Below are 24,235 nucleotides of genomic sequence, written 5' to 3'. Positions count from 1 at the left end.
CTTTCAATCTAGAATGAGTGACGCAAGCAGAATAGGACTAATTTAAGAACTTGACGAAAAACGAATGGGATGACCCAAGACGATACCGATCATCCGACATCCCACATATCGGATCGGACAATGTGAAAACGCTCTTAGTCTAAAATGATAAGTGATAAGAAAAACAAGGGTTATAAAGTCACGCGATAAAAATTAAATACTATTCACGTTTAATTAAGCTTAACTATGCTCGTTCACGGCGAGGGAGATTTGCTAGTGCCCGCACATTTGAATTTCGGCAAATGGATTCTGGGCCGACTGAGGGAGACAGACCCCGAGCGCGTGTGTTTGGTAAGCTTGTTCGGGTACATTAGATCAACTAAAGGGGCCCACAGATTACCAGTTCGCTGGACGATATCAGCCTGTCAGTTATACGAAAAAGGTGACAACTCCGAACAACTGACAGGCTGATATCGTCCGTCGAACTGGGCCCCTATTCGACTTGTACAACTGTCAGATTTCTCGTCCACTTCAATTCAACACTCGATTGAATCGCATATTCATCAACTGCGGATAATACTGGGTCATTTTTGGACCGTTAGCCATATTGTGCGAGGTGATTAGGTAGGTAATACTGAACAACTTTTTCTATGGGACCAACCCTGAAATCCTAAAAAAATTTGGCTTTCCCATAGAAAACGTCCACATCCACTAAACAAAAATTTATCAAACTAAACTAACTAACTAACTAACTATTTTGGCTCAGCGATCCAAAGAGAATCTTGGCCTCCGAAACGAGAGCGTGCCACCTGTCCCGATCCTGCGCAACTTCCTGCCAGTTACTGACGCGAAGCTGAAGCAGATCCGCCGCCACACTGTCTTCCCAGCGATACCTGGGCCGACCCACTGGACGGCTACCAGTCGGTCGTCCCAAGAACGCCTTCTTGACAGCCCGATCCTCTCCCATTCTGAGCAAACGGACAATAAAAATTTTTTCGGAGTTGGTCCCATAGAAAAAGTTGTTCAGTATGGCCTACCTAATCACCTCGCACAATATGTCTAACGGTCCAAAAAAGACCTTGTATAATTTGGTACAAACAATAATTTTCAACAAAAATCAACAAGGGTGAGTCGGACTGACTCAGCCCGCGGGCTCAGTCATAGAACATTGAAAATTTTTATTTAACACCACATTGAAAAATGTTTATAGACAATTCTACAAAACATTACAAGCCTTAGGGTCGGTTGCACGAAACTGTTCGTATCGTTAAAGAGTTCACTAAATTTTTATGTATGGAAAGTTTCATAGTAAAGCGCCGGGGCGCGCCGGCTGACGTTGATCAGTCTGTCAAATGTGGTTGGTGCAACTGGCCCTTAGAATTAAACTCTTATAGAAACAGTCAACCACTATTTACTGCATTTAGCATCTAATCAGCCCACGGGCTCAGACGACCACTATCAACTAATTTGTTCAGACTCATCCACCTAGTTGGTGGAGGGCCCTGGGGTCTTTCACCTTCCATTTTTCCGAGTACGTTCACTTTGAGGTTTTAGCTGCCCAATAATTTCACTGACTACTGGCTTCGGCTAACGTGACAACAATAGGTGGGAACGAAAGGTCCGATCGCTGTGTCTCAAACCAATGGTTGTCGCTTTAGCCGAAGCCAGTCGCGCAATGTCGTGACTAGGCCTATAGGTCATCGTGGCATAAGCCTGACATGGTGTTTCGTTTTTTTTATGTACAAAGCTACGATGATGACAGTACTGCCTTATTCCAGCATAGTTCCACAACGGGGTACAAGCTGACGTTCGAGGAGGTATCGCAGTATGCAGTCAGGCTGGCAGCGGCGCTGACGCAGCGGGGGGCGGGGAGGGGAGACACGGTGGCGGTGGTAGGCGAGCCCCCCGCCACCTTCCTCCCCGCCGGGCTCGCCGTGCTACTGGCGGGCGCAGCACTCACTCTTATAGAAACAGAGTGTGGAAAAGGTAGGCATTGAACTAGAATAACTAAAAAAATTGAGAGAGGCTATGTCAGGGACACAGCCGCAATGGTTTACGTGAAACGTTGGTGTGGATATCTAATGCGAAAGCCGAAGGCCGAGCTCCGCCGCGTAGGGCCGAAGACCCGAAGCGTCCAGGATGTCAGTGCTTTAACACAGAACAATACTACAAGTAATGCGGCCGAAGGCCCGAAGCGTCCAGGATGTCAACTGTGCTTAATCACAGAATTAATAGTATAAGTGTCTAAGTGCGAAGGCCGAAGGCCGAGCTCCACGTAGCCAACGTGAGGAGACATAACGGGTTTCATTGAACTGCAATAAGATCTATCAAATGACACCAATTTCACCGAAATTGGTTAATGGACTGAGAAGTAATTACTAAATAAATAATGTCGCTCAGGCAGGCACAATCGGTTGCGTCGTTCAAGGAGAGGTTAAAGAAGCTATGGTTATCTGATTTGACTGATTAATTTGTCTATATTTCTATTGTATAGTTGCTTTATATCGTTCTAATTCTTTCCAATTTTTAGTGTATTTTCCCCATTCCTTTTTGTGTAATATATGTAGGTATATTTATCCTATAAAGGTCATTGGGCGTTTTTGACCCGCTTTATGAATTTTCGCGTGCAGAGGCCAAACTAGTTTTAAAATAGAGAATTTAATCTCACTTTTCTAAATATGTAATTTTTTTTATGTATCACCCGGCAGAAAAAAGTTATTCAACAGTACGAGATAGTGTTATTAATGTTTTTACTTTCAGCATTCTGCAAAAGTGTGGTTCATGCTCATGCAGCATGATAAACGTTTTATAGCACAATGGCAAATGAAATGTTGTCAATTGCGGCTGTTGCCGGGTTGGTCTCCTCTGCAGTTTTTGCAAGTGGCCTTCTGGTCTAGAGGTCGCGTGCATGGCTGGCCCAGTGTGGTTCGGCGCAGAGATCGCAGGCGAGCTATCTATGACATCCATGTGATGAGTGCCGGAAACCCTAGCAGCGGTGACATTGAGCGAGCCCCTTCTTTCCGCGCCATGCCTCCACCTTGACACTCCTCATGTGGAGAAGCTCCGGCATCCCGTAGATGCTCATGTGCAGCGCGGGCGGCCCCCTCTTGCGTCTCTCCGTTTGGCGTGTTTGGGGTGGCCCAGCTTCTCCAGGGGTTTCTTGATATCTTCAATCGGTGTGAAGGAGGGGAGACCCCTGCGGTACTCCGCCTCGGAGCTGGGCTCGAAGAGTATCCCAGCCCCCAGCCGTGTGGTGAAAGGTGATTCCCCCTTTATTTCGCGCCTGCTGCCTTTTTAGACGAATTAACAATTGATTTTGATCAAGCAGAATAAAAATATTGTTTTTTTTTAGAACTGGATTTTATTTTTGTTCCTCTTGATATTAAACAATATAACAACAGCAACGCAATATAACAGCAGCTATTCAAAGTATTTTTGAAATAATTCCAATAGTTCTGACTTAATTCATTGCAAAAATGCTATTAATGATAAGAAATGATTTTAATTTTTTTCTCAATTCTCCCATGGCTTGCAAGAATGCGAATCATACCACTGTGTAGCAGATACATTTACCTACATACCTAGCCCTATTTCGTTTGTGTACGCTGTGGGTCATATGTCCGAACAAAATGCCCAATGACCTTTTGTATGTATTTATATCCTTTATCTTTCTGGTACCTTGTTGTACATTTTGCTGCATTTGTCACCCTCTTTTCACTCTCTCCTCTCATCTACTCAAAGGTTAACTGGAAGAGATCCCTCAAAGGAATAAGTTCGCCTTTGTACTTCTTGCTAATTGTATGTTATTTTTAATATGTCTTTTTGTACAATAAAGAGTTTACTACTACTACTACTACTACTACTAAATAAACACTGCAAATAGGGGTCATTTTAGCTCCTATTGCGTCGTTTCTAGCGTAGAATCAGCGCCATCTATGTCAACAGTACATGTAGTTCCGAGTAATGGCTACTTTCTTCTAAACATTGAAGTTAAAACTATACATATAGGTATTATAGTTACAGAGATATAAGCCACCGCGCCATAACACTCGTTACACTTGGTTTTTGGTCCGACACCTCTACTACGGGTTTTTAAAGACGTTCACCTAAGAAACGTTTCACGTCAAAAAACGGGACGAGTGCGAGTCAGTCTCGCCCACCGAGGATTCTGTACTTTTTAGTATTTGTTGTTATAGCGGCAACAGAAATACATCTGTGAAAATTTCAACTGCAGTTGTTGCAGCAGCAACATGTCTATTAGCGATCACGGTTCATGAGATTCAGCCTGGTGACAGTCAGACGGACAGAGGAGTCTTAGTAATAGGGTCCCGTTTTTACCCTTAATATAATTAATTTACCCTTTGGGTACGGAACCCTAAAAATTACCCCACGTGTACCTATTGTGCCGCGAGCGACATAACAGCTTGACAACGTCAAATAATGTAAGTATTTGTTGGTTCGTGGGCAAGGAACATTTTATTCCGAATGTTCTCTTACCACAGACAGAAGCACTGATCTGGAATAAGCAACTATTCATAACAAGAGCACCGAGAAAGTGAGAGAGGTCATCAATTGTCAATTTATAGTCACAATGATCTTTAACCATTTAAATGCTACCATTGTAATCTTTGGTGTTGCTGATAACTTATATCCCACCAAAAACATAAATGTAAAAAAGGAGAGCCAAGTTCAATACAAAAATTATGCTTGGCTGTGGGGCTCGCCGCAAAAAGAATGGAAATCTAAATGAGTGCCACTGCCAAGTTCTATGCAAAATCCAAATATGTATTTATAGGAACAAAATAACATTATAAACAAGTATTAAACTCTATTTCTTTGCTTTATTGGATACCTATAACAATTGTTGTTATTTAAAAAAATGTGAGATCTTAAAGTAGGTTAGATTTGACTTGGCCAGTTTTCATTATATCAATCATTTTATATATATTGTAATTCTGATAAAACCTGGCCAAGCCAAATCTAACCTACTTTAAGATCTCACATTTTTTTAAATAACAGCAATTGTTATAGTTATCCAATAAAGCAAAGAAATAGAGTTTAATACTTGTTTATAATGTTATTTTGTTCCTATAAATACATATTTGGATTTTGCATAGAACTTGGCAGTGGCACTCATTTAGATTTCCATTCTTTTTGCGGCGAGCCCCACAGCCAAGCATAATTTTTGTATTGAACTTGGCTCTCCTTTTTTACATTTATGTTTTTGGTGGGATATCAATACTTTTTGTAAAGAAAACTAGGCAGGTATTGAGATTTAATGTTTTTTCTTGTGTTTCCGCTGTATGGTTTTTACTTCTGTTCTTTGTATAATTATGTGGTACCGCGCGCCGCCGACGACACACCGTTGGCCGGTTGTTTAGAGCGTATTACAAGTTTTTTGTATGGGGACACCACTTATTTTTTGACTAAACTTTATTTTAATATAGCAAATATAATAATACATATATTGGGGTAGTTTCAAATATCTGCTTGTAACGGTTCCAACGCTACAATAAAAAAATATTTTTTTGTATGGGGACTCCCCCTATTTTTTAACTTTTTTTTATTTTTAGATTTTTTCCTACGCTTACACACAATAACCGAGCTGGATTCCAAATTTCATCCTTCTAGGTCATCTGGAAGTAGGTTAGGTTTAGGTACTTATATGTCAGTCCCAATAAAAAATGGTTTTTTTTGTATGGGGACCCCCCCTATTTTTAAACTTTATTTTATTTTTAGATTTTTTCCTACGGTTACATACAATAACCGAGCTGGATTCCAAATTTCATCCTTCTAGGTCATCTGGAAGTAGGTTAGGTTTAGGTACTTATATGTCAGTCCCAATAAAAAGTGGTTTTTTTGTATGGGGATCCCCCCTATTTTTTAACTTTATTTTATTTTTAGATTTTTTCCTACGGTTACACACAATAACCGAGCTGGATTCCAAATTTCATCCTTCTAGGTCATCTGGAAGTAGGTTAGGTTTAGGTACTATAAGTCATAAGTCAGTCTTAAAATTTACGACTTTTTGACCTTCATACCTTTATAACCGTTTGAGCTAGCTTCATGAAATTTGGGCTTCTAGATATCCTTATGGATATAATTAAACACACGTAGTTTTATGTGTTTACGTCAAAGATGTTTTGAGTTATAGAAGGGTCAAAAGTGGCACCAAGTGGTTCGTGTAATATTACACTCGGCGCTGGCTAGCCAATTCCTTTGCTTGAACTTGGCTTGACACGCTGCCGCGTGTCTAGATTAGCATAACTTTCAGCAATCCTCAAGCATAAGTTAAATCTATCGAAACCGAAGTATGTAATCTGCACTCAACGGTTCTTCGAGATCTACGGCGACATACTGAAGAGTTCGGATTTCATCAAAGCCCTCATTTGTTTCGACGACATCGAGGGTATGGAGTCGGTGGAGGCGCTGGTGTCGAGCCAAGGCCTGGACGTGGACAAGTTCGAACCGGCGGCGGTCGAAGGCCAGACCGACGTAGCGCTGGTATCATTCTCGTCAGGAACTACTGGGCTCTCCAAGGGAGTACTCCTGACACACCTTGCTCTTATTGCGAGAATCAATGCGATTACACAGTGGTAAGTGAAAACGTGAAAGCATGTTTTATTATTCAAGCGACCCGCCCCGGCTTTGCACGGGTAGTTCAACGTATTTATACAAAACCATTACAAATAGTACACCAAAACCTTCCTCAAGAATCACTCTATTAATATTAGGTAAAACCCGCATGAAAATGCGTACAGTAGTTTTTGAGTTTATCGCGAACGTATGTTGTGTAAGATATGTCTGTATAGACAGACAATCGCGGCAGGGGACTTTGTTTTATAATAGGTATGTATTTACCAATAACAAATAAAATGATAATAAAAACAACATTAAAATGAAAACTAAAATTGAACAGATCTTAAATTAACTTATAGGTAAAAAATGCTTCCCAGGTCACCTTCGTTTGTAATGGTGCCCAGGAGGCTGGCAGCGTTTCCTTTTTGGATGGCCAGGCTTATTCTCTGGCCGAGGTAGCGGCCAGCACTCTGGTCATATGTATGTAATATGTATTGATTTAGGCATATTCATCATCATTCGCTTGCCCTTATCCCATATTTACTTTGGGCCGGCGCAGCATGTTTTCTTCCATACTTCTCTGTCGCCCGTTATTTCGTCATTCACGTGTATTCGGTTCATATCCTCTCTCACACACTCCATCCACCTTCTCTTCGGTTTTCCTTTCCTCTTATTTCCCTCCACATTCATTCTTAAAAGAGCCCACTGATTAACAGTCCGCCGGACGATATCGGCCTGTCAGTTAGAGCAAAAAGTTGACAATTCCGAACGGCTGACAGGCTGATATCGTCCGGCGGACTTCCCTTCCTTCGGCGGTTCCCTTAAAGGATGACTCAAAGGGCTGGAGCCGGGCCGGGCTTCCGGCGCTTCGTTTTGTACCTATAGAAAGCACCACGTGATGACCGATCAGCCGTCATAGAAAATGAAAAATGACATTTCGGACGCCTCGGCCCGGTCTAACGTGAGTCATTTTTTAAATGTCCATAGGAGTTGTACTTCAATAACCAGTTGAAGTGACTAGACCATTTTTATGCAGGGAGTAGCACGTGCTGATTTACTTAACCAGCTTCTAATCTACGGACTATACCCGCCGGTCCCTAGCCGCTTTGGCATATCATATTGCGACATGTATTTTAAAATGATACTTTCAGGCATTATGACTACAATGATTCGCACTCTGAACCCTTGCAAGTAGGTTTCTTTGCGGAGCCCGACCGCACCTCGTATTACGACTTCAAAATGATGTGCACGGTGATGTGCTCCGGACAAACACTTGTGTACTCGGACCGCGACGTGGATTTGAAGTATGTCAAAGAATATCAGGTGAGTTTCAGCTAGACTCTGTGCGGAAAGAGGAAAGTCGTGGAATGTATGGGGCCCGATACATTCCAGGACTCTTCTTTTTCCGAACAGACTACCTTAGAAACTAAGGTAAAGGCTTATAGTCCGTTTTTTTTAGCATTAGAAAGAACTTCGCAGAAGTTCGCTTGTGGTTCTAAATCTGGCACTTTTAGCGGTAACAATTTGAAGTAAATTATATGTATTGACCATGCATGCTACATTAGATAATTCAGTAATTATTAACAATTAACGAGCCTGATAAAAACTGGGGCCAAATTCGACACGTACAACTGTCAGATTTCGCTTCCACGTCAAATCAACAGTTGATTTTATTGCATACTGAGTGTTGATTCCATCAACGGTGGATAATATCATTTGGTACAAACAAAACTCAACTCTAAACTAAGGGTGGTTCGGTTTGGTTTGCTTGTCACCCTAACTGTGGTTTGTTAATGTCAAATTTTGACATTGTACGTATTCGAGAACTTATGATTTTTCCCACATCAACGGGAGATCAACACGATACGTCAAACGTCGCTTGTCGAATAGGGGTCCTGCACGCTTGCTTCTGCGGAGTTCTTTCTAATGCTAAAACAAGACCGAAGTGATCCCATAAGTGTTCCGTAAACAAAGTTTTGCACGGAACACTAAAAAACGAACTATTCCAAGTACCTAAGTAGGTGTAATGTAGGTAGGTACCGTAAAATAAAATCTCCCAACTCTGGTACAAAACTAACTCGAATGTCTTCAATAGGTATTAGCTACTGTTAATTATTAGAATGACGCAGTTTCAAGGCAAAATGCGGTTTTTGCTTCCACAGTAATACGCGCTTTAACATATCTACCGGGCGCCGTGTGGCGACCTTCAGACCAAAAGGTCCAAAAGGAAATTCAGTATTTGCCTTGCGCCCTTCACAATATTTACTTGCGATTATGAAATAATATATTAATAATTACGCTACATGATTCACGCACGAAATTCTGTTGCATCTCAGGCGCATACGATGCTCACCGTGCCTGCGATCGTAGAAATGATGGTAAATGCTAAAGAGAACTACGATTTGAGATCCCTCAAGTTTGTTTGTACCGCCGGCTCGCCTCTTAATCGTCGGAGTGCACAACTATTACAAGAAAGGTAAATATGACTATAGACCGACCGCTTAAATGAGTCCTCGCCTGCGCGGTACGGGGGCGACGGGGAAGGACGACTAAGGGTTGGCGGGGAAGGTGCGGGCGGCAGGCGTACGGCGCCCGCACCTTCCCCGCCTCCCTTAGTCGTTCTACCCCCTACCCCGTCGCCCCCGTACCGCGCGGACTCACTTAAGCGGTAGGTCTATAGGTAAAGCGGTGCGCCTCTTTACTTAGCCGCTGGCGGGGCAGCGCTAACAGTATCATGATAGCGTTGTTGGATAGGCGAGACTCCCCTCTGCTACAGCAGTGGACAAAACTCCACATTAGTAAAAAAGGTTTAAGTATGTAGGTTAAGATAGATTGTAATTCTACACTATTTTATTTATAAGTTCAATGTAACTAACAACTGTTTCTATGGATTTACGTAGGTATCTGAATTTATTTTTAAACGACTTCATTTAAATAACAGTCACAATCGGAAAAAATTATGTCCTATCTTATCTAATATACTTTCCTTTCCTGTCTATAGTTCGTTTTTTTCGCATTAGAAAGAACTTGCAAGAAGGTAAGCGATCTTGACATGTCTTTTAATTAAAAAACGCATTTTAAAAATCGAAAATTATTACTTAGTTATGAAAGTAGAAGAATATAAATGATCGTATTAGATTCATAATTGTTACATATTTGCCGTAATTTATTTTTAAAATGTGTTTTTCAAGTAAAAGATATATCAAGATTGTTTACCTTATTTGTAATGCTAAAAAACGAACTATAATATTAAAAATTTGATTGTAATATAATATTCGTGTTTCCAGATATCCTGATATTAAACTAGTAGGTTTGTACGGCTCAACAGAATCTGGCTCCATTGCTACAACACAGAACAAGGCGTTTGACGTCGATGTTGCAAACGAGGACACGGCAGATGGTTACTGCGTTGGCCACGCTGTTCCGGGGGTTACGATCAAGGTATGCCATATGAATGAATGAATGAATAAATGTTTATTTGCATCAAACAAGCGTACATACAGGGTGTCCCAGAATTCGACGTCAAGCCGTAAACGGATGATAGACCAAGTCATAACAGTTATCATAAAAATACAAAAAAAAAATCCAACTCATGTTCTTTAAAAATTATGGTCACTTTAAAAATTCAGTAAAAAATCCACATCCTGTAATTATTCAAGATTACACAATAATAAAAAAATTAGAATAAATTATGGAATTTGTAGTAACAAGAATTAAAGAACCATTACAGGGTGTGGATTTTTAAAGTGACCATAATTTGTTAAAAAACATGAGTTGGATATTTATTTTTTTATTTTTATGATAACTGTTATGACTTGGTCTATCATCCGTTTACGGCTTTACGTCGATTTCTGGGACATTCTGTATATGTACAGGTTGACCTTTAGCCATTGGACAAACCCTGAAATATCACGTAGGGTTACTTCTCAGAAATGCCCTAACGGTAATGTTTTTAGGGTTCCGTACCCAAAGGGTAAAACGGGACCCTATTACTAAGACTTCGCTGTCCGTCCGTCCGTCTGTCTGTCACCAGGCTGTATCTCACGAACCGTGATAGACAGTTGAAATTTTCACAGATGATGTATTTCAAAATAAAGATTTAAATGGGGCTCCCATACAACAAACGTGATTTTTGACCAAAGTTAAGCAACGTCGGGCGTGGTCAGTCCTTGGATGGGTGACCGTTTTCTTTTTGCATTTTTTTCCGTTTTTTTTTTGTTTTATGGTACGGAACCCTTCGTGCGCGAGTCTGACTCGGACTTGCCCGGTTTTTTTTTGAATTTTTTTCCGTTTTTTTTTTGCATTATGGTACGGAACCCTTGGTGCGCGAGTCCGACTCGCACTTGCCCGGTTTTTTTTAATTAGACCGAAGATAAAAAATAATAATTATCAAACAAAAGTTATTTCTAGTGTACGGGCAAGTGGTGGTATTTTGAACAGAGCGGGAACCTAAGCCCAAATCGTTAACACTAAATAAAATGCCATTATATTTATTAGTCAGTGGTGTAAATTCCTCCTCGGGCCTGTTTTATTTATTTATTTATTTATTTATTTACATAAGGAGATCCAACAGCTAACTAAATGACAATGGAATCATAAATAGATATATAGAGCCAATTACAGGAACTCGCAAATAGATATGTAGTAAAAACATATACTTAAGTAACACGCATCACACACACACACACACACACACACACACACACACACACACACACATTTATACACTTACAATACAATAGCTTAATTTCAGGTCGTGGATAGAGAAACGCGAGAAATGCTCGGTCCGAACCAGCGAGGAGAGATCTGTGTCCGCGGGCCGCGACTTATGAAGGGCTACCTGGGCACTACCGCGCCCTACCTGGACGAGCAGGGGTTCTACCTGACGGGGGACCTGGGCTACTTCGATCACCACAAACGCATATATTTGGTGGGCAGGCTGAAAGATGTCATTAATGTCATGGGGCACAAGGTAAACTGATATAGGTAATTGGAACTATGCAAACATACTTGCAAGATGACAGGTATGTCATTTTATTTAGTGTTAACGATTTGGGCTTAACGAGGTTCGAGTTACATATTGAGGTTCCATTGCATTCATAATTAAACCATCCGTTATTACCATTTTCCTACGGAATCCTAGCATATATAATAATACTTCGCGCGCTCTTATTTACAAACTAAACTGGCAGAAATCCCTCTTAGGGATAAGTTCGCTTTTTTACAACATATTTCTGTTTTATCTGATGTACCGAAACAATATTTCTTTTTTTCGCACAATATTTTAAATTTAACCAAAACATCTGTCGCTACTTGATAATGAGATTTATGTCGTTTCGTCTACGGCTGTCTTCGAGCCTCTTATTATATCCTCTAGCCGCCCAGGGACCTATAAAAAGGTCTCCTGTTTCATTCTAATTTGAACTTTGTGTTGACAAAATAAAATTTCATTTTGCTTGGCAAGGTTTGACGTATGGGCGGCTAGAGGATATCTTGTATTGGTTAAGGTGTCCCCTGGCGATGTGGAGGCCGTGCTGCGGCTGCACCCGGCGGTGCAGGAGGCGGCCGTGGTTGGGAAACCTGCCGAGGTGGAGGGGGAAGAGCTGCCCACCGCCTTTGTAGTGCTGCGGCCCGGCGCCGCCGCCACCGACGCTGAGATTGTAGACTACGTGGCCCAGCAGGTATAGCCGGTAGATTTTTGAATTTCGAATGTCCTACATCGCGCTATCGAAATTTTAATCTAAAAATTATCATGGTGGGTTCTCTCGAGGGCCACGGAACGGAACAAAAACTTACAGTTGTTAACTGATAGGTTGGGAAATCGTACGAATTAGGGCTCATTTAGACGGCGCGCGAACTCATATACAAACGCGATTTACGCGGTTCGCGGTTTTAGTTACATTGTGGACCATTGAGGTTTGATCAATCCAGCCGACCCATTATTGTGTTGAGTTGCCACTTGATCATTCGGCTAAATGAAATTATGCGAATAATTGGTTGCGAATGACATCGGAAAATAATTTTCCGTTTCTGGTTCCGGTTTTGATTAAGATAAATGATAGTTATTTATCTCGTTTTAGGTACAACTTTGCATAAGTGTATTTATTATATTATAAAATATTTCAGATTTTCAAGGGTGATTCGTTGGAAACACACTCTTTGGGATAATAATGACATTTATTATAATTTTTTTTATCAAGAGATGTGAACGCTAGCGACTAAACGGTGACTGCCTTTTTCGCTGATTTTGCTCGATGCAGTCTTAACAAGGGGGCAAAGTTCTTGTTTAACCGCTCGTGCTAATATTGATACCCGAGCAAGCGAAAGATTCCAAAATTGAATTCGAAAAATGGAATCTTGAGCGTTGCGAGGGTTTCAAAGCACGAGGGCTAAAAATTTGCCCCTGAGTGAAAAACTTTTTTTTTACCACACCAACCCGAAGCAAATATTAAATGTAAAATATCAAACAAAACCAAACCAAATGAATGTTATTAAATATTTATCATCCAAAATCATCATCAAAGTCAATTCTACCAGCAAACAAAAGAAAACAACTCAAAATTTGCATTACAATTTTTTTTTTTTTGCAATTTAAAATAAATAAATAAATATTATAGGACATTCTTACACAGATTGACTAAGTCTTACAGTAAGCTCAAGAAGGCTTGTGTTGTGGGTACTCAGACAACGATATATATAAAATACAAATACTTAAATACATAGAAAACACCCATGACTCAAGAACAAATATCTGTATCATCAATTGCAATTTGCATTTCAAAATTTGTTTACTTTGCCTCACATGTGAATAAAATGGAATGGATGAAATGAATGAAGTGAATGAAGTGAATGAAGTGAATGAAGTGAATGAAGTGAATGAAGTGAATGAAGTGAATGAAGTGAATGAAGTGAATGAAGTGAATGAAGTGAATGAAGTGAATGAAGTGAATGAAGTGAATGAAGTGAATGAAGTGAATGAAGTGAATGAAGTGAATGAAGTGAATGAAGTGAATGAAGTGAATGAAGTGAATGAAGTGAATGAAGTGAATGAAGTGAATGAAGTGAATGAAGTGAATGAAGTGAATGAAGTGAATGAAGTGAATGAAGTGAATGAAGTGAATGAAGTGAATGAAGTGAATGAAGTGAATGAAGTGAATGAAATCTTTATTTCAGGCAACTAGCCCCAAATAATGCCCCAGAGAACCTTCCTACCGCTACTGCCAATCGTTGTTTGCAGGTAACTTGGTTCATGCAGCTGCGCGGCGGCGTGAGGTTTGTGGCGGAGCTCCCGAGGAGCACGATGCAGAAGATCCTGCGCAAGCGCCTCAGGGAGATGCTGGAACGGGAGTAGGGGGCGAGCGGGACGCCGCCAAATATATCGGTCTGTGCATGCTGTTGATCCTCATCCTAATCAAATCCTCATGTCTGAGGGTCGTGACCACCATAAGTCGCTCTGTGCTGTAGTGCTCTCCATCCTGGCCGATTCATTGCCTTCCTTAAGGAACCCTCGCGTGTAACCTCTTGAATGGCTTTGAACCAGCGTGTGGGTATCCCTCCCTGTTTTCCATGGCCTTCAACAGGCCCAACTAGCAGAACCTTTTCCAGGCTATCAGGTTCACGCCGGGCCAAGTGCCCAAGCCAAGCATTCTCCCACGGCAAATAGCAGAAAGACGAGTCTGGATCTTGAGCTCCTGCAGAATGGACACATTAGTGCTGTTGATGCTTGTGTGTGTAACTGATTTGTATTTATATTTGTATATTTAATTTTTGTAAGTGAGAACCTGTAATTGGGGCATTATCTATGAAAAGGGACCTTATTGTCGATGGCGCTTACGCCGCACAGCGTCGCGCGGCATTGTATTTATATCGGAGCATCGTTAATAATGGCGTAAGCGCCATCGACAATAAGGTCCCTTTTCATAGATAACGTCTCAATTGGTTCTGTAAATCTATTGTAGCTCTTAGACATGTTTGTAGCTCTTGGTTTTCCAATGTAATAAAAAAATATGTGCATAGCGCTGTCTCTGTCTTTACGCTAACTCCGCATCGCGACGACGAGTCCTTAACACAAATTTAGGTACGCTTCTAGTTCGACAGCTAATGTACTTTTGCCAAATACACAAAATGAAGAACCATTAAATACCATTATGAAGCTGAAAAAATTGTCTCTTTTTTTTCATTTCTTCCATCACAACTCATGAAATGGTAGAGTTGGACCAAAGTGAGACAATGTCATTATTCATGTCAAATTTCTATAGCCCCTTCCAAACTATGTGCGTGAATTCGATTCGTGCACTAGTGTAACGAAAGTAAAGTAGGTACTATACTACGAAAGCTCAGTATGAAATTTTAGTCGTTAGCTTTCAAGCTGGCCCCTTATGGATAACTCTTTGTCTATTGTAAGTAAAATCACCAAGTAAAATCACCTGCTATCTGCATAAAAATGGTTCGGTTGCTTTAACCAATAGCAATAAGATTCAAAATGAACTCGCGAGATCTCGAAATTAAGCGGGTTTTTCGAGCAAATTTTCGAGATTAAATCTCGTCAGCAGGAAATCTCGCGTCTTGCAATCTCGGTCGAAATCTCGGCTACCTGTACCTGTAAGAGTATTTTCGAGATCTCGAACGAGATTGGAATCCTTTTCACATTTTTTATAATTTTTTTTGGTCCCAGTGATGAAAGTAAATATCTGAGTCTATAATAGCCTTACGAGCTTAACCCTTTACCACAGGCTAAGGGATAGGTACATAGTGGCTACATATTTCCCACATACGGCACTTCAAACATGTGTTCTATTTTCGATGAGTAAGACTGGCAAAGACAGCCTGGTAAAGGGTTAATGTGAGACTATTAAGGATGACTCACGCTAGACCGGGCCGTGGCCGGGCCGGAGCTTCCGGAGCGTCGTTTTCTATGGAAAACATCACGTGATCACCGGGGCTCGGGCGTGGCACGGTGCGGGCCCGGCCCGGTCACGTCCCGGAGCCTCCGGACAACCTATTTTTCTCTTCGGGTGGTATTCTACTTGTTTAAGATCTTTGTCCAATATTCTACTTGTTTAAGATCTTTGTCCAATATGCATTGCGTCTCACTCTCTCATTAAGCAAAATGTGAGACGCAAATATACATTGGACCAAGATTGGACAGATGGAATACCACCCCTGTGTCGGAATATATTTGCCAAAATAAGAAGGTTGCAAAACGTCATAAATTTGTTTGTTAAATATGATGGTATAGCTAATTCGTTACTTGGTCGGTTTATATTGGGTACAGCCGTCTTTGATATAATATACGTCAAGATTATATAGGTTGGATAATGTCTTGATTTATTTTGTGAAATATGGAAGTGTTGCTGAAATGTAATTTAGTCGGATTATATTAAATGAGACATCTATTGATGTTACTGCTTGTAAAAATGATTCAATAATGAGCATGTAGGTTTATAATGAATATTAAGATACTATATAGTTTTTTCTCACATTACCACTTATTATATGGAGTGTAGAAGTAACTTATTACTTAGATACTTTTTTATTTCGTACGAAGTTCATAGAAATATATATGACAATACCGTATCTATAGTTGGTCAAACCAAATTTGTCAGTAAATAAGAACAAAAAAACTATACTCATCCTTTTCTTCTGGGTGTTAGTACTAGTGTAAGACCAAGATAGCGTGATTCTCTCTATCTATGTTTGAAATGAGACAGTCCTTTGACAAACTATAATAACCATTTTTATTCATTCAGATGTAGAGTTCAACTGATCTTCTCTGCCTGCACAGAGTACAAATTTACATCATAACTATGCCTTAAAAGCCCACTCTACACTCGTGCGCGAATCTTGGCTTCGCGCTGCGATTCGCACACGAGTGTGGAGCGGGCTAAACAGTTTTATGTCAACTTTTCACCATGATATTGATGCATACTTACTTTACTCTTTGCATCCAGGTGACTTGTTTACAAATGGCTTACCGCAAAACGCGATAATCAAAATTTCGTTATCTGCCTCTGTCGATAAGAGAAGCAGATATCGAGTGATCTTTATAAAATTGTCATATCACTAGTTCACTACATAGTATAAAACAAAGTCGCTTCCCGCTGTCTGTCTGTCCCTATGTATGATTAGATCTTTAAAACTACGCAACGGATTTTGATCGCTGGTACTTAATAAACAGCCAAAATTTTAAAAAGCGGACGCCATCCTAATTTTATTTATTTTTCGTGTCGGATCGTGCTGATTATAACCGCCGGAGTCTTGGGCCTACTGGATTCCTTGTAAGTACTATTAAATTGCACAACGGGACTTAATCGCGTGTTTAAGTTTTAAGATTTACCTCCGACGTTTTCGAGGACGGCGTTGTCCCGTGGTCTCGGAGAAGATTGGCTCAAGTTGACATCAACATCTATCCGCGCGAGTTTTTCGAACTACCCGCACTTGGTCTTGTTTATCCGTTGTGAAATTTAATAATGTTGTTAATCGTGAAAGTTTAAATCAGGCCGCGTAGCCAAGATGCCAATCGCTTACGCTCCGTAGCGATCGAAACGCAACTGTCACTGTCACACTAATTTGGAAGAGTGATAGAGAGACATAATGCTTTTCGTTGTCGAAGCGATAGCGATTGTAACCTTGGCTAGGCCGGCAGTGTCCTTAACTATAAGTAATTATTCCACTACGGACAGAATATCAAACTGGGAGTTAAAAAAAATCCAAATTTAAAGTAATCATTTTAATGACTGTGATGACAATAACAGTGCTTAATATAAGTTACTGCTTAAAATCTTACGCGGCATAAATAGCTTAAGCTTATTATCGAATATGGCCTTTAGGTTTATCTTAACCATATAAATTAAGGTTTGAGGTTTTGTGAGAAGATATGCACGTCCTTCTACAGTTTAAAATGTGCTAATTATTTATGTTTAGATCTCAATAGGTATTGTTATTTGTGATGAATTGTATATACCGGGTGTGGCCTGTAACATGAGCAAATAATTAAAACATAGATTGTACTCCTTAAACGGTGACACTTTTGTTCTACAACTTTTAAAAATTATGAAGTATTTAGAGACCCTATTTTTCATACAAAATAAATATTATCTTCAATGGACGCCATCGCCACGCCATATCATTGTGATTGACGTTGCTTGTCACGCCTTAAACATAACAAAATTCGCAATACATTGCGTCTTAGAATAAACTTTAAAGTGTATTAAAAATCAAACCACAAGTTATTTTTAAAAGTCGCTGAACAAATGTTGGTCAGTATGAGGAGTTCAGCCTACAGTTTAATTTTTTGCTCATATTACAGGCCACACCCGGTATACATATTGTATTCTTTTTCTTTAATTTTCTGTGTAAGTTAGCAGTGGTTTGGTATTTTTACTGCTATGCTGTTTAACTTGTTTGAAAAAAAAATAGGCAAACAAGCAATGATTGCATAGGTCAGCCATTCTCAAAGTGTGTTCCGCGGAACCCTAGGGTTCCGCAAAGCCTCTGTTGGGGTTCCGCGAAAATATACTTGTAATAATAAGAAAAAAACCAGCTCTTCTATAGGTATATCTGGTCCACAATAATGAACCAAAATTTTTAATTTGGGGTTCCGTCAAATATTTCGCTCGCCGAAAGGGTTCCGTCACCAAAAAAGTTTGAGAACCGCTGGCATAGGTAATATATTAACAGCCCATATAACCATTCCAGTCGCAGAATCATCAAAGTGGTAACTAAATGTCAGATGTGTCGTAACAGAGTCCACACAATGTGTCTAGAATTGTTTCGAAACAAAGTGTCGTCGCCGTGTCTACACTTTTCCGTAACAAGGTGTCGACACATTTGTGTGCACTTTGCGTGCGGTTTGCGACTAAATCTGACAGCGAATTTGTGACAGCAAATGTCAATATAAAATACCTCTTGAAAACCAAGGTTTGTCAAACTACTATTAGTGTCTCGTGTGCTCGTAATTCTAGTAAGTCATCATGGGCGATGCGAATGATAAAAATCGACCAAAACCATATAAACACCCAACACCCGTCAACCTTTTACAAAAAAGTTTTTAAAGAAATGCAATACGCTACTAGGTCAGGCAACGAATGCTCAATAAAGTTGTAGAAGGAAATGCTCGGAACACAATTTTTGGCTCCTTAACTTGGTTTGGACAAGTTAGGAGGTGAACATATCAAAAGTCCTCGGCCGTAGCCTTTGAGCGGGGGGGAGAGAGGGGGCTTTGAAGATCCCATTTTCCGGTTTTTCGATTATATCTCGGAAACTATGCATCGTTGCGACATGGCCACTTATAGAAAATGAAAGTTAATTTAATTTGTTACAAGTTTATTTAGTCAATTTTTTCCATATATTGAATAGTTTTTGAGATATCCGCTCTTGAAACTTTATTTAGGGCTCTCAATTTTATCTTGATCTCTACATCAGTGAAGGTGCTAGGCCGTGTTCCACAAAATTTAAAAACAATTTTTTTAGGGTTCCGTACCTCAAAAGGAAAAAATTGAACCCTTATAGGATCACTCGTGCGTCTGTATGTCTGTCCGTCTGTCACAGCCTATTTATGTAAATTAGGGACCCAAAGACGGACATATAACGTAAACAAATTGATTTTATACCCAAAAAATGACCATTGCCCCCCCCCCCTTTATCTCCGAAACTACTAGGTCATAAATTTTGAAAAAAATACACAAAATAGTCCTTTACCTATCACGATTATTAAGATGCGATTTGCGTCCCGGAACAGGACATAGGATAGATCTTATAACCAAAATCATCTTTTGAAGGTGTGAAAAGTGGCGTGAAAATTTGTACGGACAATCAATAACCGCTGAACCGATTTATATGAAATTTGGGATGGTCTACAATTCTACATCTTTGATTTAGTTGAAAATGATAAAAAACATGACTTCAAACCTAAACTTAAACAGTAAGTATTAACTTCAAGAATTCAATTCTGAATTCCGCCCTGCACCACATTTCACACCTTTAAAGGATGATTTTTGACATAACTTATCAATCTTATCATGTCCTGTCTCGGGACTCAAAATATATGTGTACCTTTAAATTAAAACTGTTCAGCAGTTTAAGCGTGAAGAGGAGTTTAAAAGAAAGTATTTTAATAAGTTTATATGTTTTTACTTCGGAATGGTGTCAATGTGATACCATAACTAAATTTGGTACTGTGAATTTATACGAAAACGATACCAAACATGGCCTCGTAGCTTTACTGATGTAGAAGTCAAGATAAAATTGAGAGCCCTAAATTCTTATTACTTGGCCTAACTTGTGTAGAAGGAAAAGGAAAAATAAAAGTCTTCGGCAGGAATATAAGACACAAATATAATTTTTAGAGTTACTATTTCAACCATCAAACATAAACATACCTTGATTATATTATTCTAGTGAGATACGCATATATAAACAAAAACATTAAAAAAATTACAAGGTCGAAATGTCACGGAGCTTGTGTGAGTTATATGTGAAAAATAAAAACTTTTATGACAAGAAAATCTGGACACAATTTAAGAATCATCCAATTGCGTCGAGGAATCATCAGTATTTTTGCTTGTTTCATTACCTCCTTGCTTCTTTTTTTGTCCTTTGTATTCTGTAGCAATTGATTAGATCTGAAAATAAAGATAACTTGCGTCGTCACGGATGTCGATTTATAGGTTTTAGGGAGTGCAGAATTCGAAAATGATGACCATTTTATAATCCAAGATGGCGGCTACACATGTTGTCATAAAAGTCGTCATGAATATTGTTTTATAGGTTTTAGGACGTGACAGGTCCAACAATAGGGTATATTACTGCAATGTTCTGCCGCCAGAGTGCAGCACTACCGACTCAGTAAATTCATAGACTAACTTATACATACTGTGCCTTAAACTGTTTTTTGACAAGTTTTCAAAGACAATAAAATATGACATTGATGCATCAAGGCGGTTTGTTAACAAGTGCCTACCGGTAAACGCGAAAATCGAAATTTAGTTATCCGCCTCTTTATCGCTCGAATATGCGAGAGTGATAGAGAGGCAGAAACCGAACCCTCGATTGTCGTGTTTCACGATAGGCGATATGTGAGTGACGTAGTGACGCATGTTTGTTTACTGTATGTGTACTACTAGTGCCACCTACGCAGAGCTTTGCCTAATATTCCCTATTGTCTACATCACTGTAATTGAAGTCACAGGCCTCCATGGGCTACGGTAAACGCTTACCATCAGACGGGCGGTGTGGTTGTTTGCCACCAACATGTTAATTTAAAAAAAAACTCCACTATATCGCCAGTTAATAAGTACTTATTTTGCGAAGCTAATGACATTTGTCACAAGAAATACGACAATTGTCACGAAATTCCGACACAGAACTCAAGAATTACCGAAAGTTCTTTGAAATCTTGTAACAATTTCCATCATTATCATCATAAACATCGCAAAAGAAATACATGTTTTTGCCGATATAATAAAGTTTTTAAAAATAATACAATGATGGTGACAAACAGGAATACGGCCCGCCCGATGGTAAGCGATAGCCGTAGCCCATGGATGCCTGTGACGTCAGCAACAATGAGACTTGTCGAAATGTCGCACCTGTCACGTTACGTCACATTGTCACGCCACACATACATCTGAAAATTGTGTGTTCCCATTTGTCCCCATCCCGATAAGGTGGGAAAAAATGGGAAATATTTACATGCAAATACTATTCCATCTGTTCCCTACGGAGATAAATGGGAATACATCCGAAAATTGTGTGTTTCCATTTGTCCCCACCCCGATAAGGTGGAAAAAATGGGAAATATTTACATGCAAATCCTATTCCATCTGTTCCCTGCGAGGATAAATGGCATTACATCCGAAAATTGTGTGTTCCCATTTGTCCCCACCCCGATAAGGTGGGAAAAAATGGGAAATATTTACATGCAAATACTATTCCATCTGTTCCCTGCGGGGATAAATGGGATTACATCTGAAATTGTGTGTTCCCATTTGTCCCCACCCCGATAAGGTGGGAAAAAATGGGAAATATTTACATGCAAATACTATTCCATCTCTTCCCTGCGGGGATAAATGGGATTACATCTGAAAATTGTGTGTTCCCATTTGTCCCCACCCCGATAAGGTGGACAAAATGGGAAATATTTACATGCAAATCCTATTCCATCTGTTCCCTTCGGGGATAAATGGGAATACATCTGAAAATTGCGTGTTCCCATTTGTCCCCACCCCGATAAGGGGGGGAAAATGGGAAATATTTACATGCAAATACTATTCCATCTGTTCCCTGCGGGGATAAATGGGATTGCATCTGAAAATTGTGTGTTCCCATTTGTCCCCACCCCGAAAACGTGGGAAAATTGGGAAATATTTACATGCAAATCCTATTCCATCTGTTCCCTTCGGGGATAAATGGGAATACATCTGAAAATTGCGTGTTCCCATTTGTCCCCACCCCGATAAGGGGGGGAAAATGGGAAATATTTACATGCAAATACTATTCCATCTGTTCCCTGCGGGGATAAATGGGATTACATCTGAAATTGTGTGTTCCCATTTGTCCCCACCCCGATAAGGTGGGAAAAAATGGGAAATATTTACATGCAAATACTATTCCATCTCTTCCCTGCGGGGATAAATGGGATTACATCTGAAAATTGTGTGTTCCCATTTGTCCCCACCCCGATAAGGTGGACAAAATGGGAAATATTTACATGCAAATCCTATTCCATCTGTTCCCTACGGAGATAAATGGGGATACATCCGAAAATTGTGTTCCCATTTGTCCCCACCCTGATAAGGTGGAAAAAATGGGAAATATTTACATGCAAATCCTATTCCATCTGTTCCCTGCGAGAATAAATGGGAATACATCCGAAAATTGTGTGTTCCCATTTGTCCCCACCATGATAAGGTGGAAAAAATGGGAAATATTTACATGCAAATCCTATTCCATCTGTTCCCTGCGAGGATAAATGATAAATGGGATTACATCCGCAAATTGTGTGTTCCCATTTGTCTTCACCCCGATAAGGGGGGGAAAAATGGGAAATATTTACATGCAAATCCTATTCCATCTGTTCCCTACGGAGATAAATGGGAATACATCCGAAAATTGTGTGTTTCCATTTGTCCCCACCCCGATAAGGTGGAAAAAATGGGAAATATTTACATGCAAATCCTATTCCATCTGTTCCCTGCGAGGATAAATGGCATTACATCCGAAAATTGTGTGTTCCCATTTGTCCCCACCCCGATAAGGTGGGAAAAAATGGGAAATATTTACATGCAAATACTATTCCATCTGTTCCCTACGGGGATAAATGGGATTACATCTGAAAATTGTGTGTTCCCATTTGTCCCCACCCCGAAAACGTGGGAAAATTGGGAAATATTTACATGCAAATCCTATTCCATCTGTTCCCTTCGGGGATAAATGGGAATACATCTGAAAATTGCGTGTTCCCATTTGTCCCCACCCCGATAAGGGGGGGAAAAATGGGAAATATTTACATGCAAATACTATTCCATCTGTTCCCTGCGGGGATAAATGGGATTACATCTGAAATTGTGTGTTCCCATTTGTCCCCACCCCGATAAGGTGGGAAAAAATGGGAAATATTTACATGCAAATACTATTCCATCTCTTCCCTGCGGGGATTATAAATGGGATTACATCTGAAAATTGTGTGTTCCCATTTGTCCCCGCCCCGAAAAGGTGGGAAATATTTACATGCAAATCCTATTCCATTTACGTACAAAAATGTCCCCCTGTCAACTTTCAATCGAGATTTAATCGATAATTTATTCGATTAATATTCAGATTAATGCAATTTCAATCTATGTTAGGTCGACTAAATTAATCGCGATTAAAATATGAGGATTAACTTTTTTTTATTCCACGGCATGGCTCTTACACTTTGAGAATATCTGAAAACGAATGAACACAAGGAGCCATTTTGCAAATCCAGTAACTTTGTTATTACTTTTGACTGCGCGTGTCATGTGTCAACACAGAGTCGACACAAAGTCGAAACATTTGCGACTACTTTGTGACTGCAATATTTCTCAGCCTTAAACCATATTTATACATCATAATTAACAAGTTTCGTAGTATGTAAAGCGTTATTTCTGTTATTTAAGTATAGTATACGCATCGAAGTACTAAAAATGCATCAAATAATATAGTTATGAACACAGGCACTGAGAAGTAAACAATTTCATTTCCGGCTAAACTAAAACAATGTGGTGGCGCGTTGATTATATTACACTTAGTTTATCAAATCACTCGAGCAGTTTAATTCCCCATAATAATTTAAGTCCTATTGTAATATAAATGCAAACAATATATAATTACGTCTTGTAATCCGTTTTAGAGATGGCGTATTAATGTCACTTATTTTTATTTAAGCATTTTTCCATCTGACAGTTTCCATTTGACAGGAACGAAATGAACGAATGATTTTGGCATAAAGTAGTCGCAAACCCGAAACAATGTGTGCACACGGCGACCACACTTTATGTCACTTTGTGTCATGTGTCGACCCTTCCCCATTTCTGGTAACTGTGTCGACACGGCGACGACTCTGCGACTGGAATTGTGACCGAAACAGACGGTGTCGACACAAGATGTGTCAACACCGCGTCGTAACGGCGACTAGAAATGGTTGTATGGGAGCGTT

At 39.9% G+C, this 24,235-nt stretch overlaps 1 protein-coding gene across 1 annotated transcript; it reads left to right on the top strand.

The window, feature by feature from the left end:
• Positions 1 to 225: 225 nt before the first annotated feature.
• On the top strand, positions 226 to 13,909 carry LOC134674193 (luciferin 4-monooxygenase-like). The gene is made up of 10 exons (XM_063532251.1): positions 226 to 330; positions 1,758 to 1,965; positions 3,057 to 3,239; positions 6,254 to 6,575; positions 7,710 to 7,881; positions 8,895 to 9,034; positions 9,846 to 9,999; positions 11,312 to 11,530; positions 12,066 to 12,239; positions 13,796 to 13,909. Exons 1-10 carry the CDS (start codon positions 226 to 228, stop codon positions 13,907 to 13,909), a joined length of 1,791 nt encoding a protein of 596 aa, XP_063388321.1.
• Positions 13,910 to 24,235: the final 10,326 nt, after the last annotated feature.

The sequence above is a fragment of the Cydia fagiglandana genome, chromosome 19, assembly GCF_963556715.1.
Source record: "Cydia fagiglandana chromosome 19, ilCydFagi1.1, whole genome shotgun sequence".
Lineage (NCBI taxonomy): Eukaryota > Metazoa > Arthropoda > Insecta > Lepidoptera > Tortricidae > Cydia > Cydia fagiglandana.
The sequence above is the reverse complement of the archived record's forward strand: the minus strand, read 5'-3'. Positions and strand labels throughout refer to the sequence as shown.

Coding starts and splice junctions, on each gene's coding strand:
- LOC134674193 (XM_063532251.1), top strand. CDS start 226: ATGCTCGTTCACGGCGAGGGAGATTTGCTAGTGCCCGCACATTTGAAT. Junction 7,882..8,894: donor AGTATGTCAAAGAATATCAG/GTGAGTTTCAGC, acceptor GTTGCATCTCAG/GCGCATACGATGCTCACCGT. Junction 12,240..13,795: donor TAGACTACGTGGCCCAGCAG/GTATAGCCGGTA, acceptor CGTTGTTTGCAG/GTAACTTGGTTCATGCAGCT.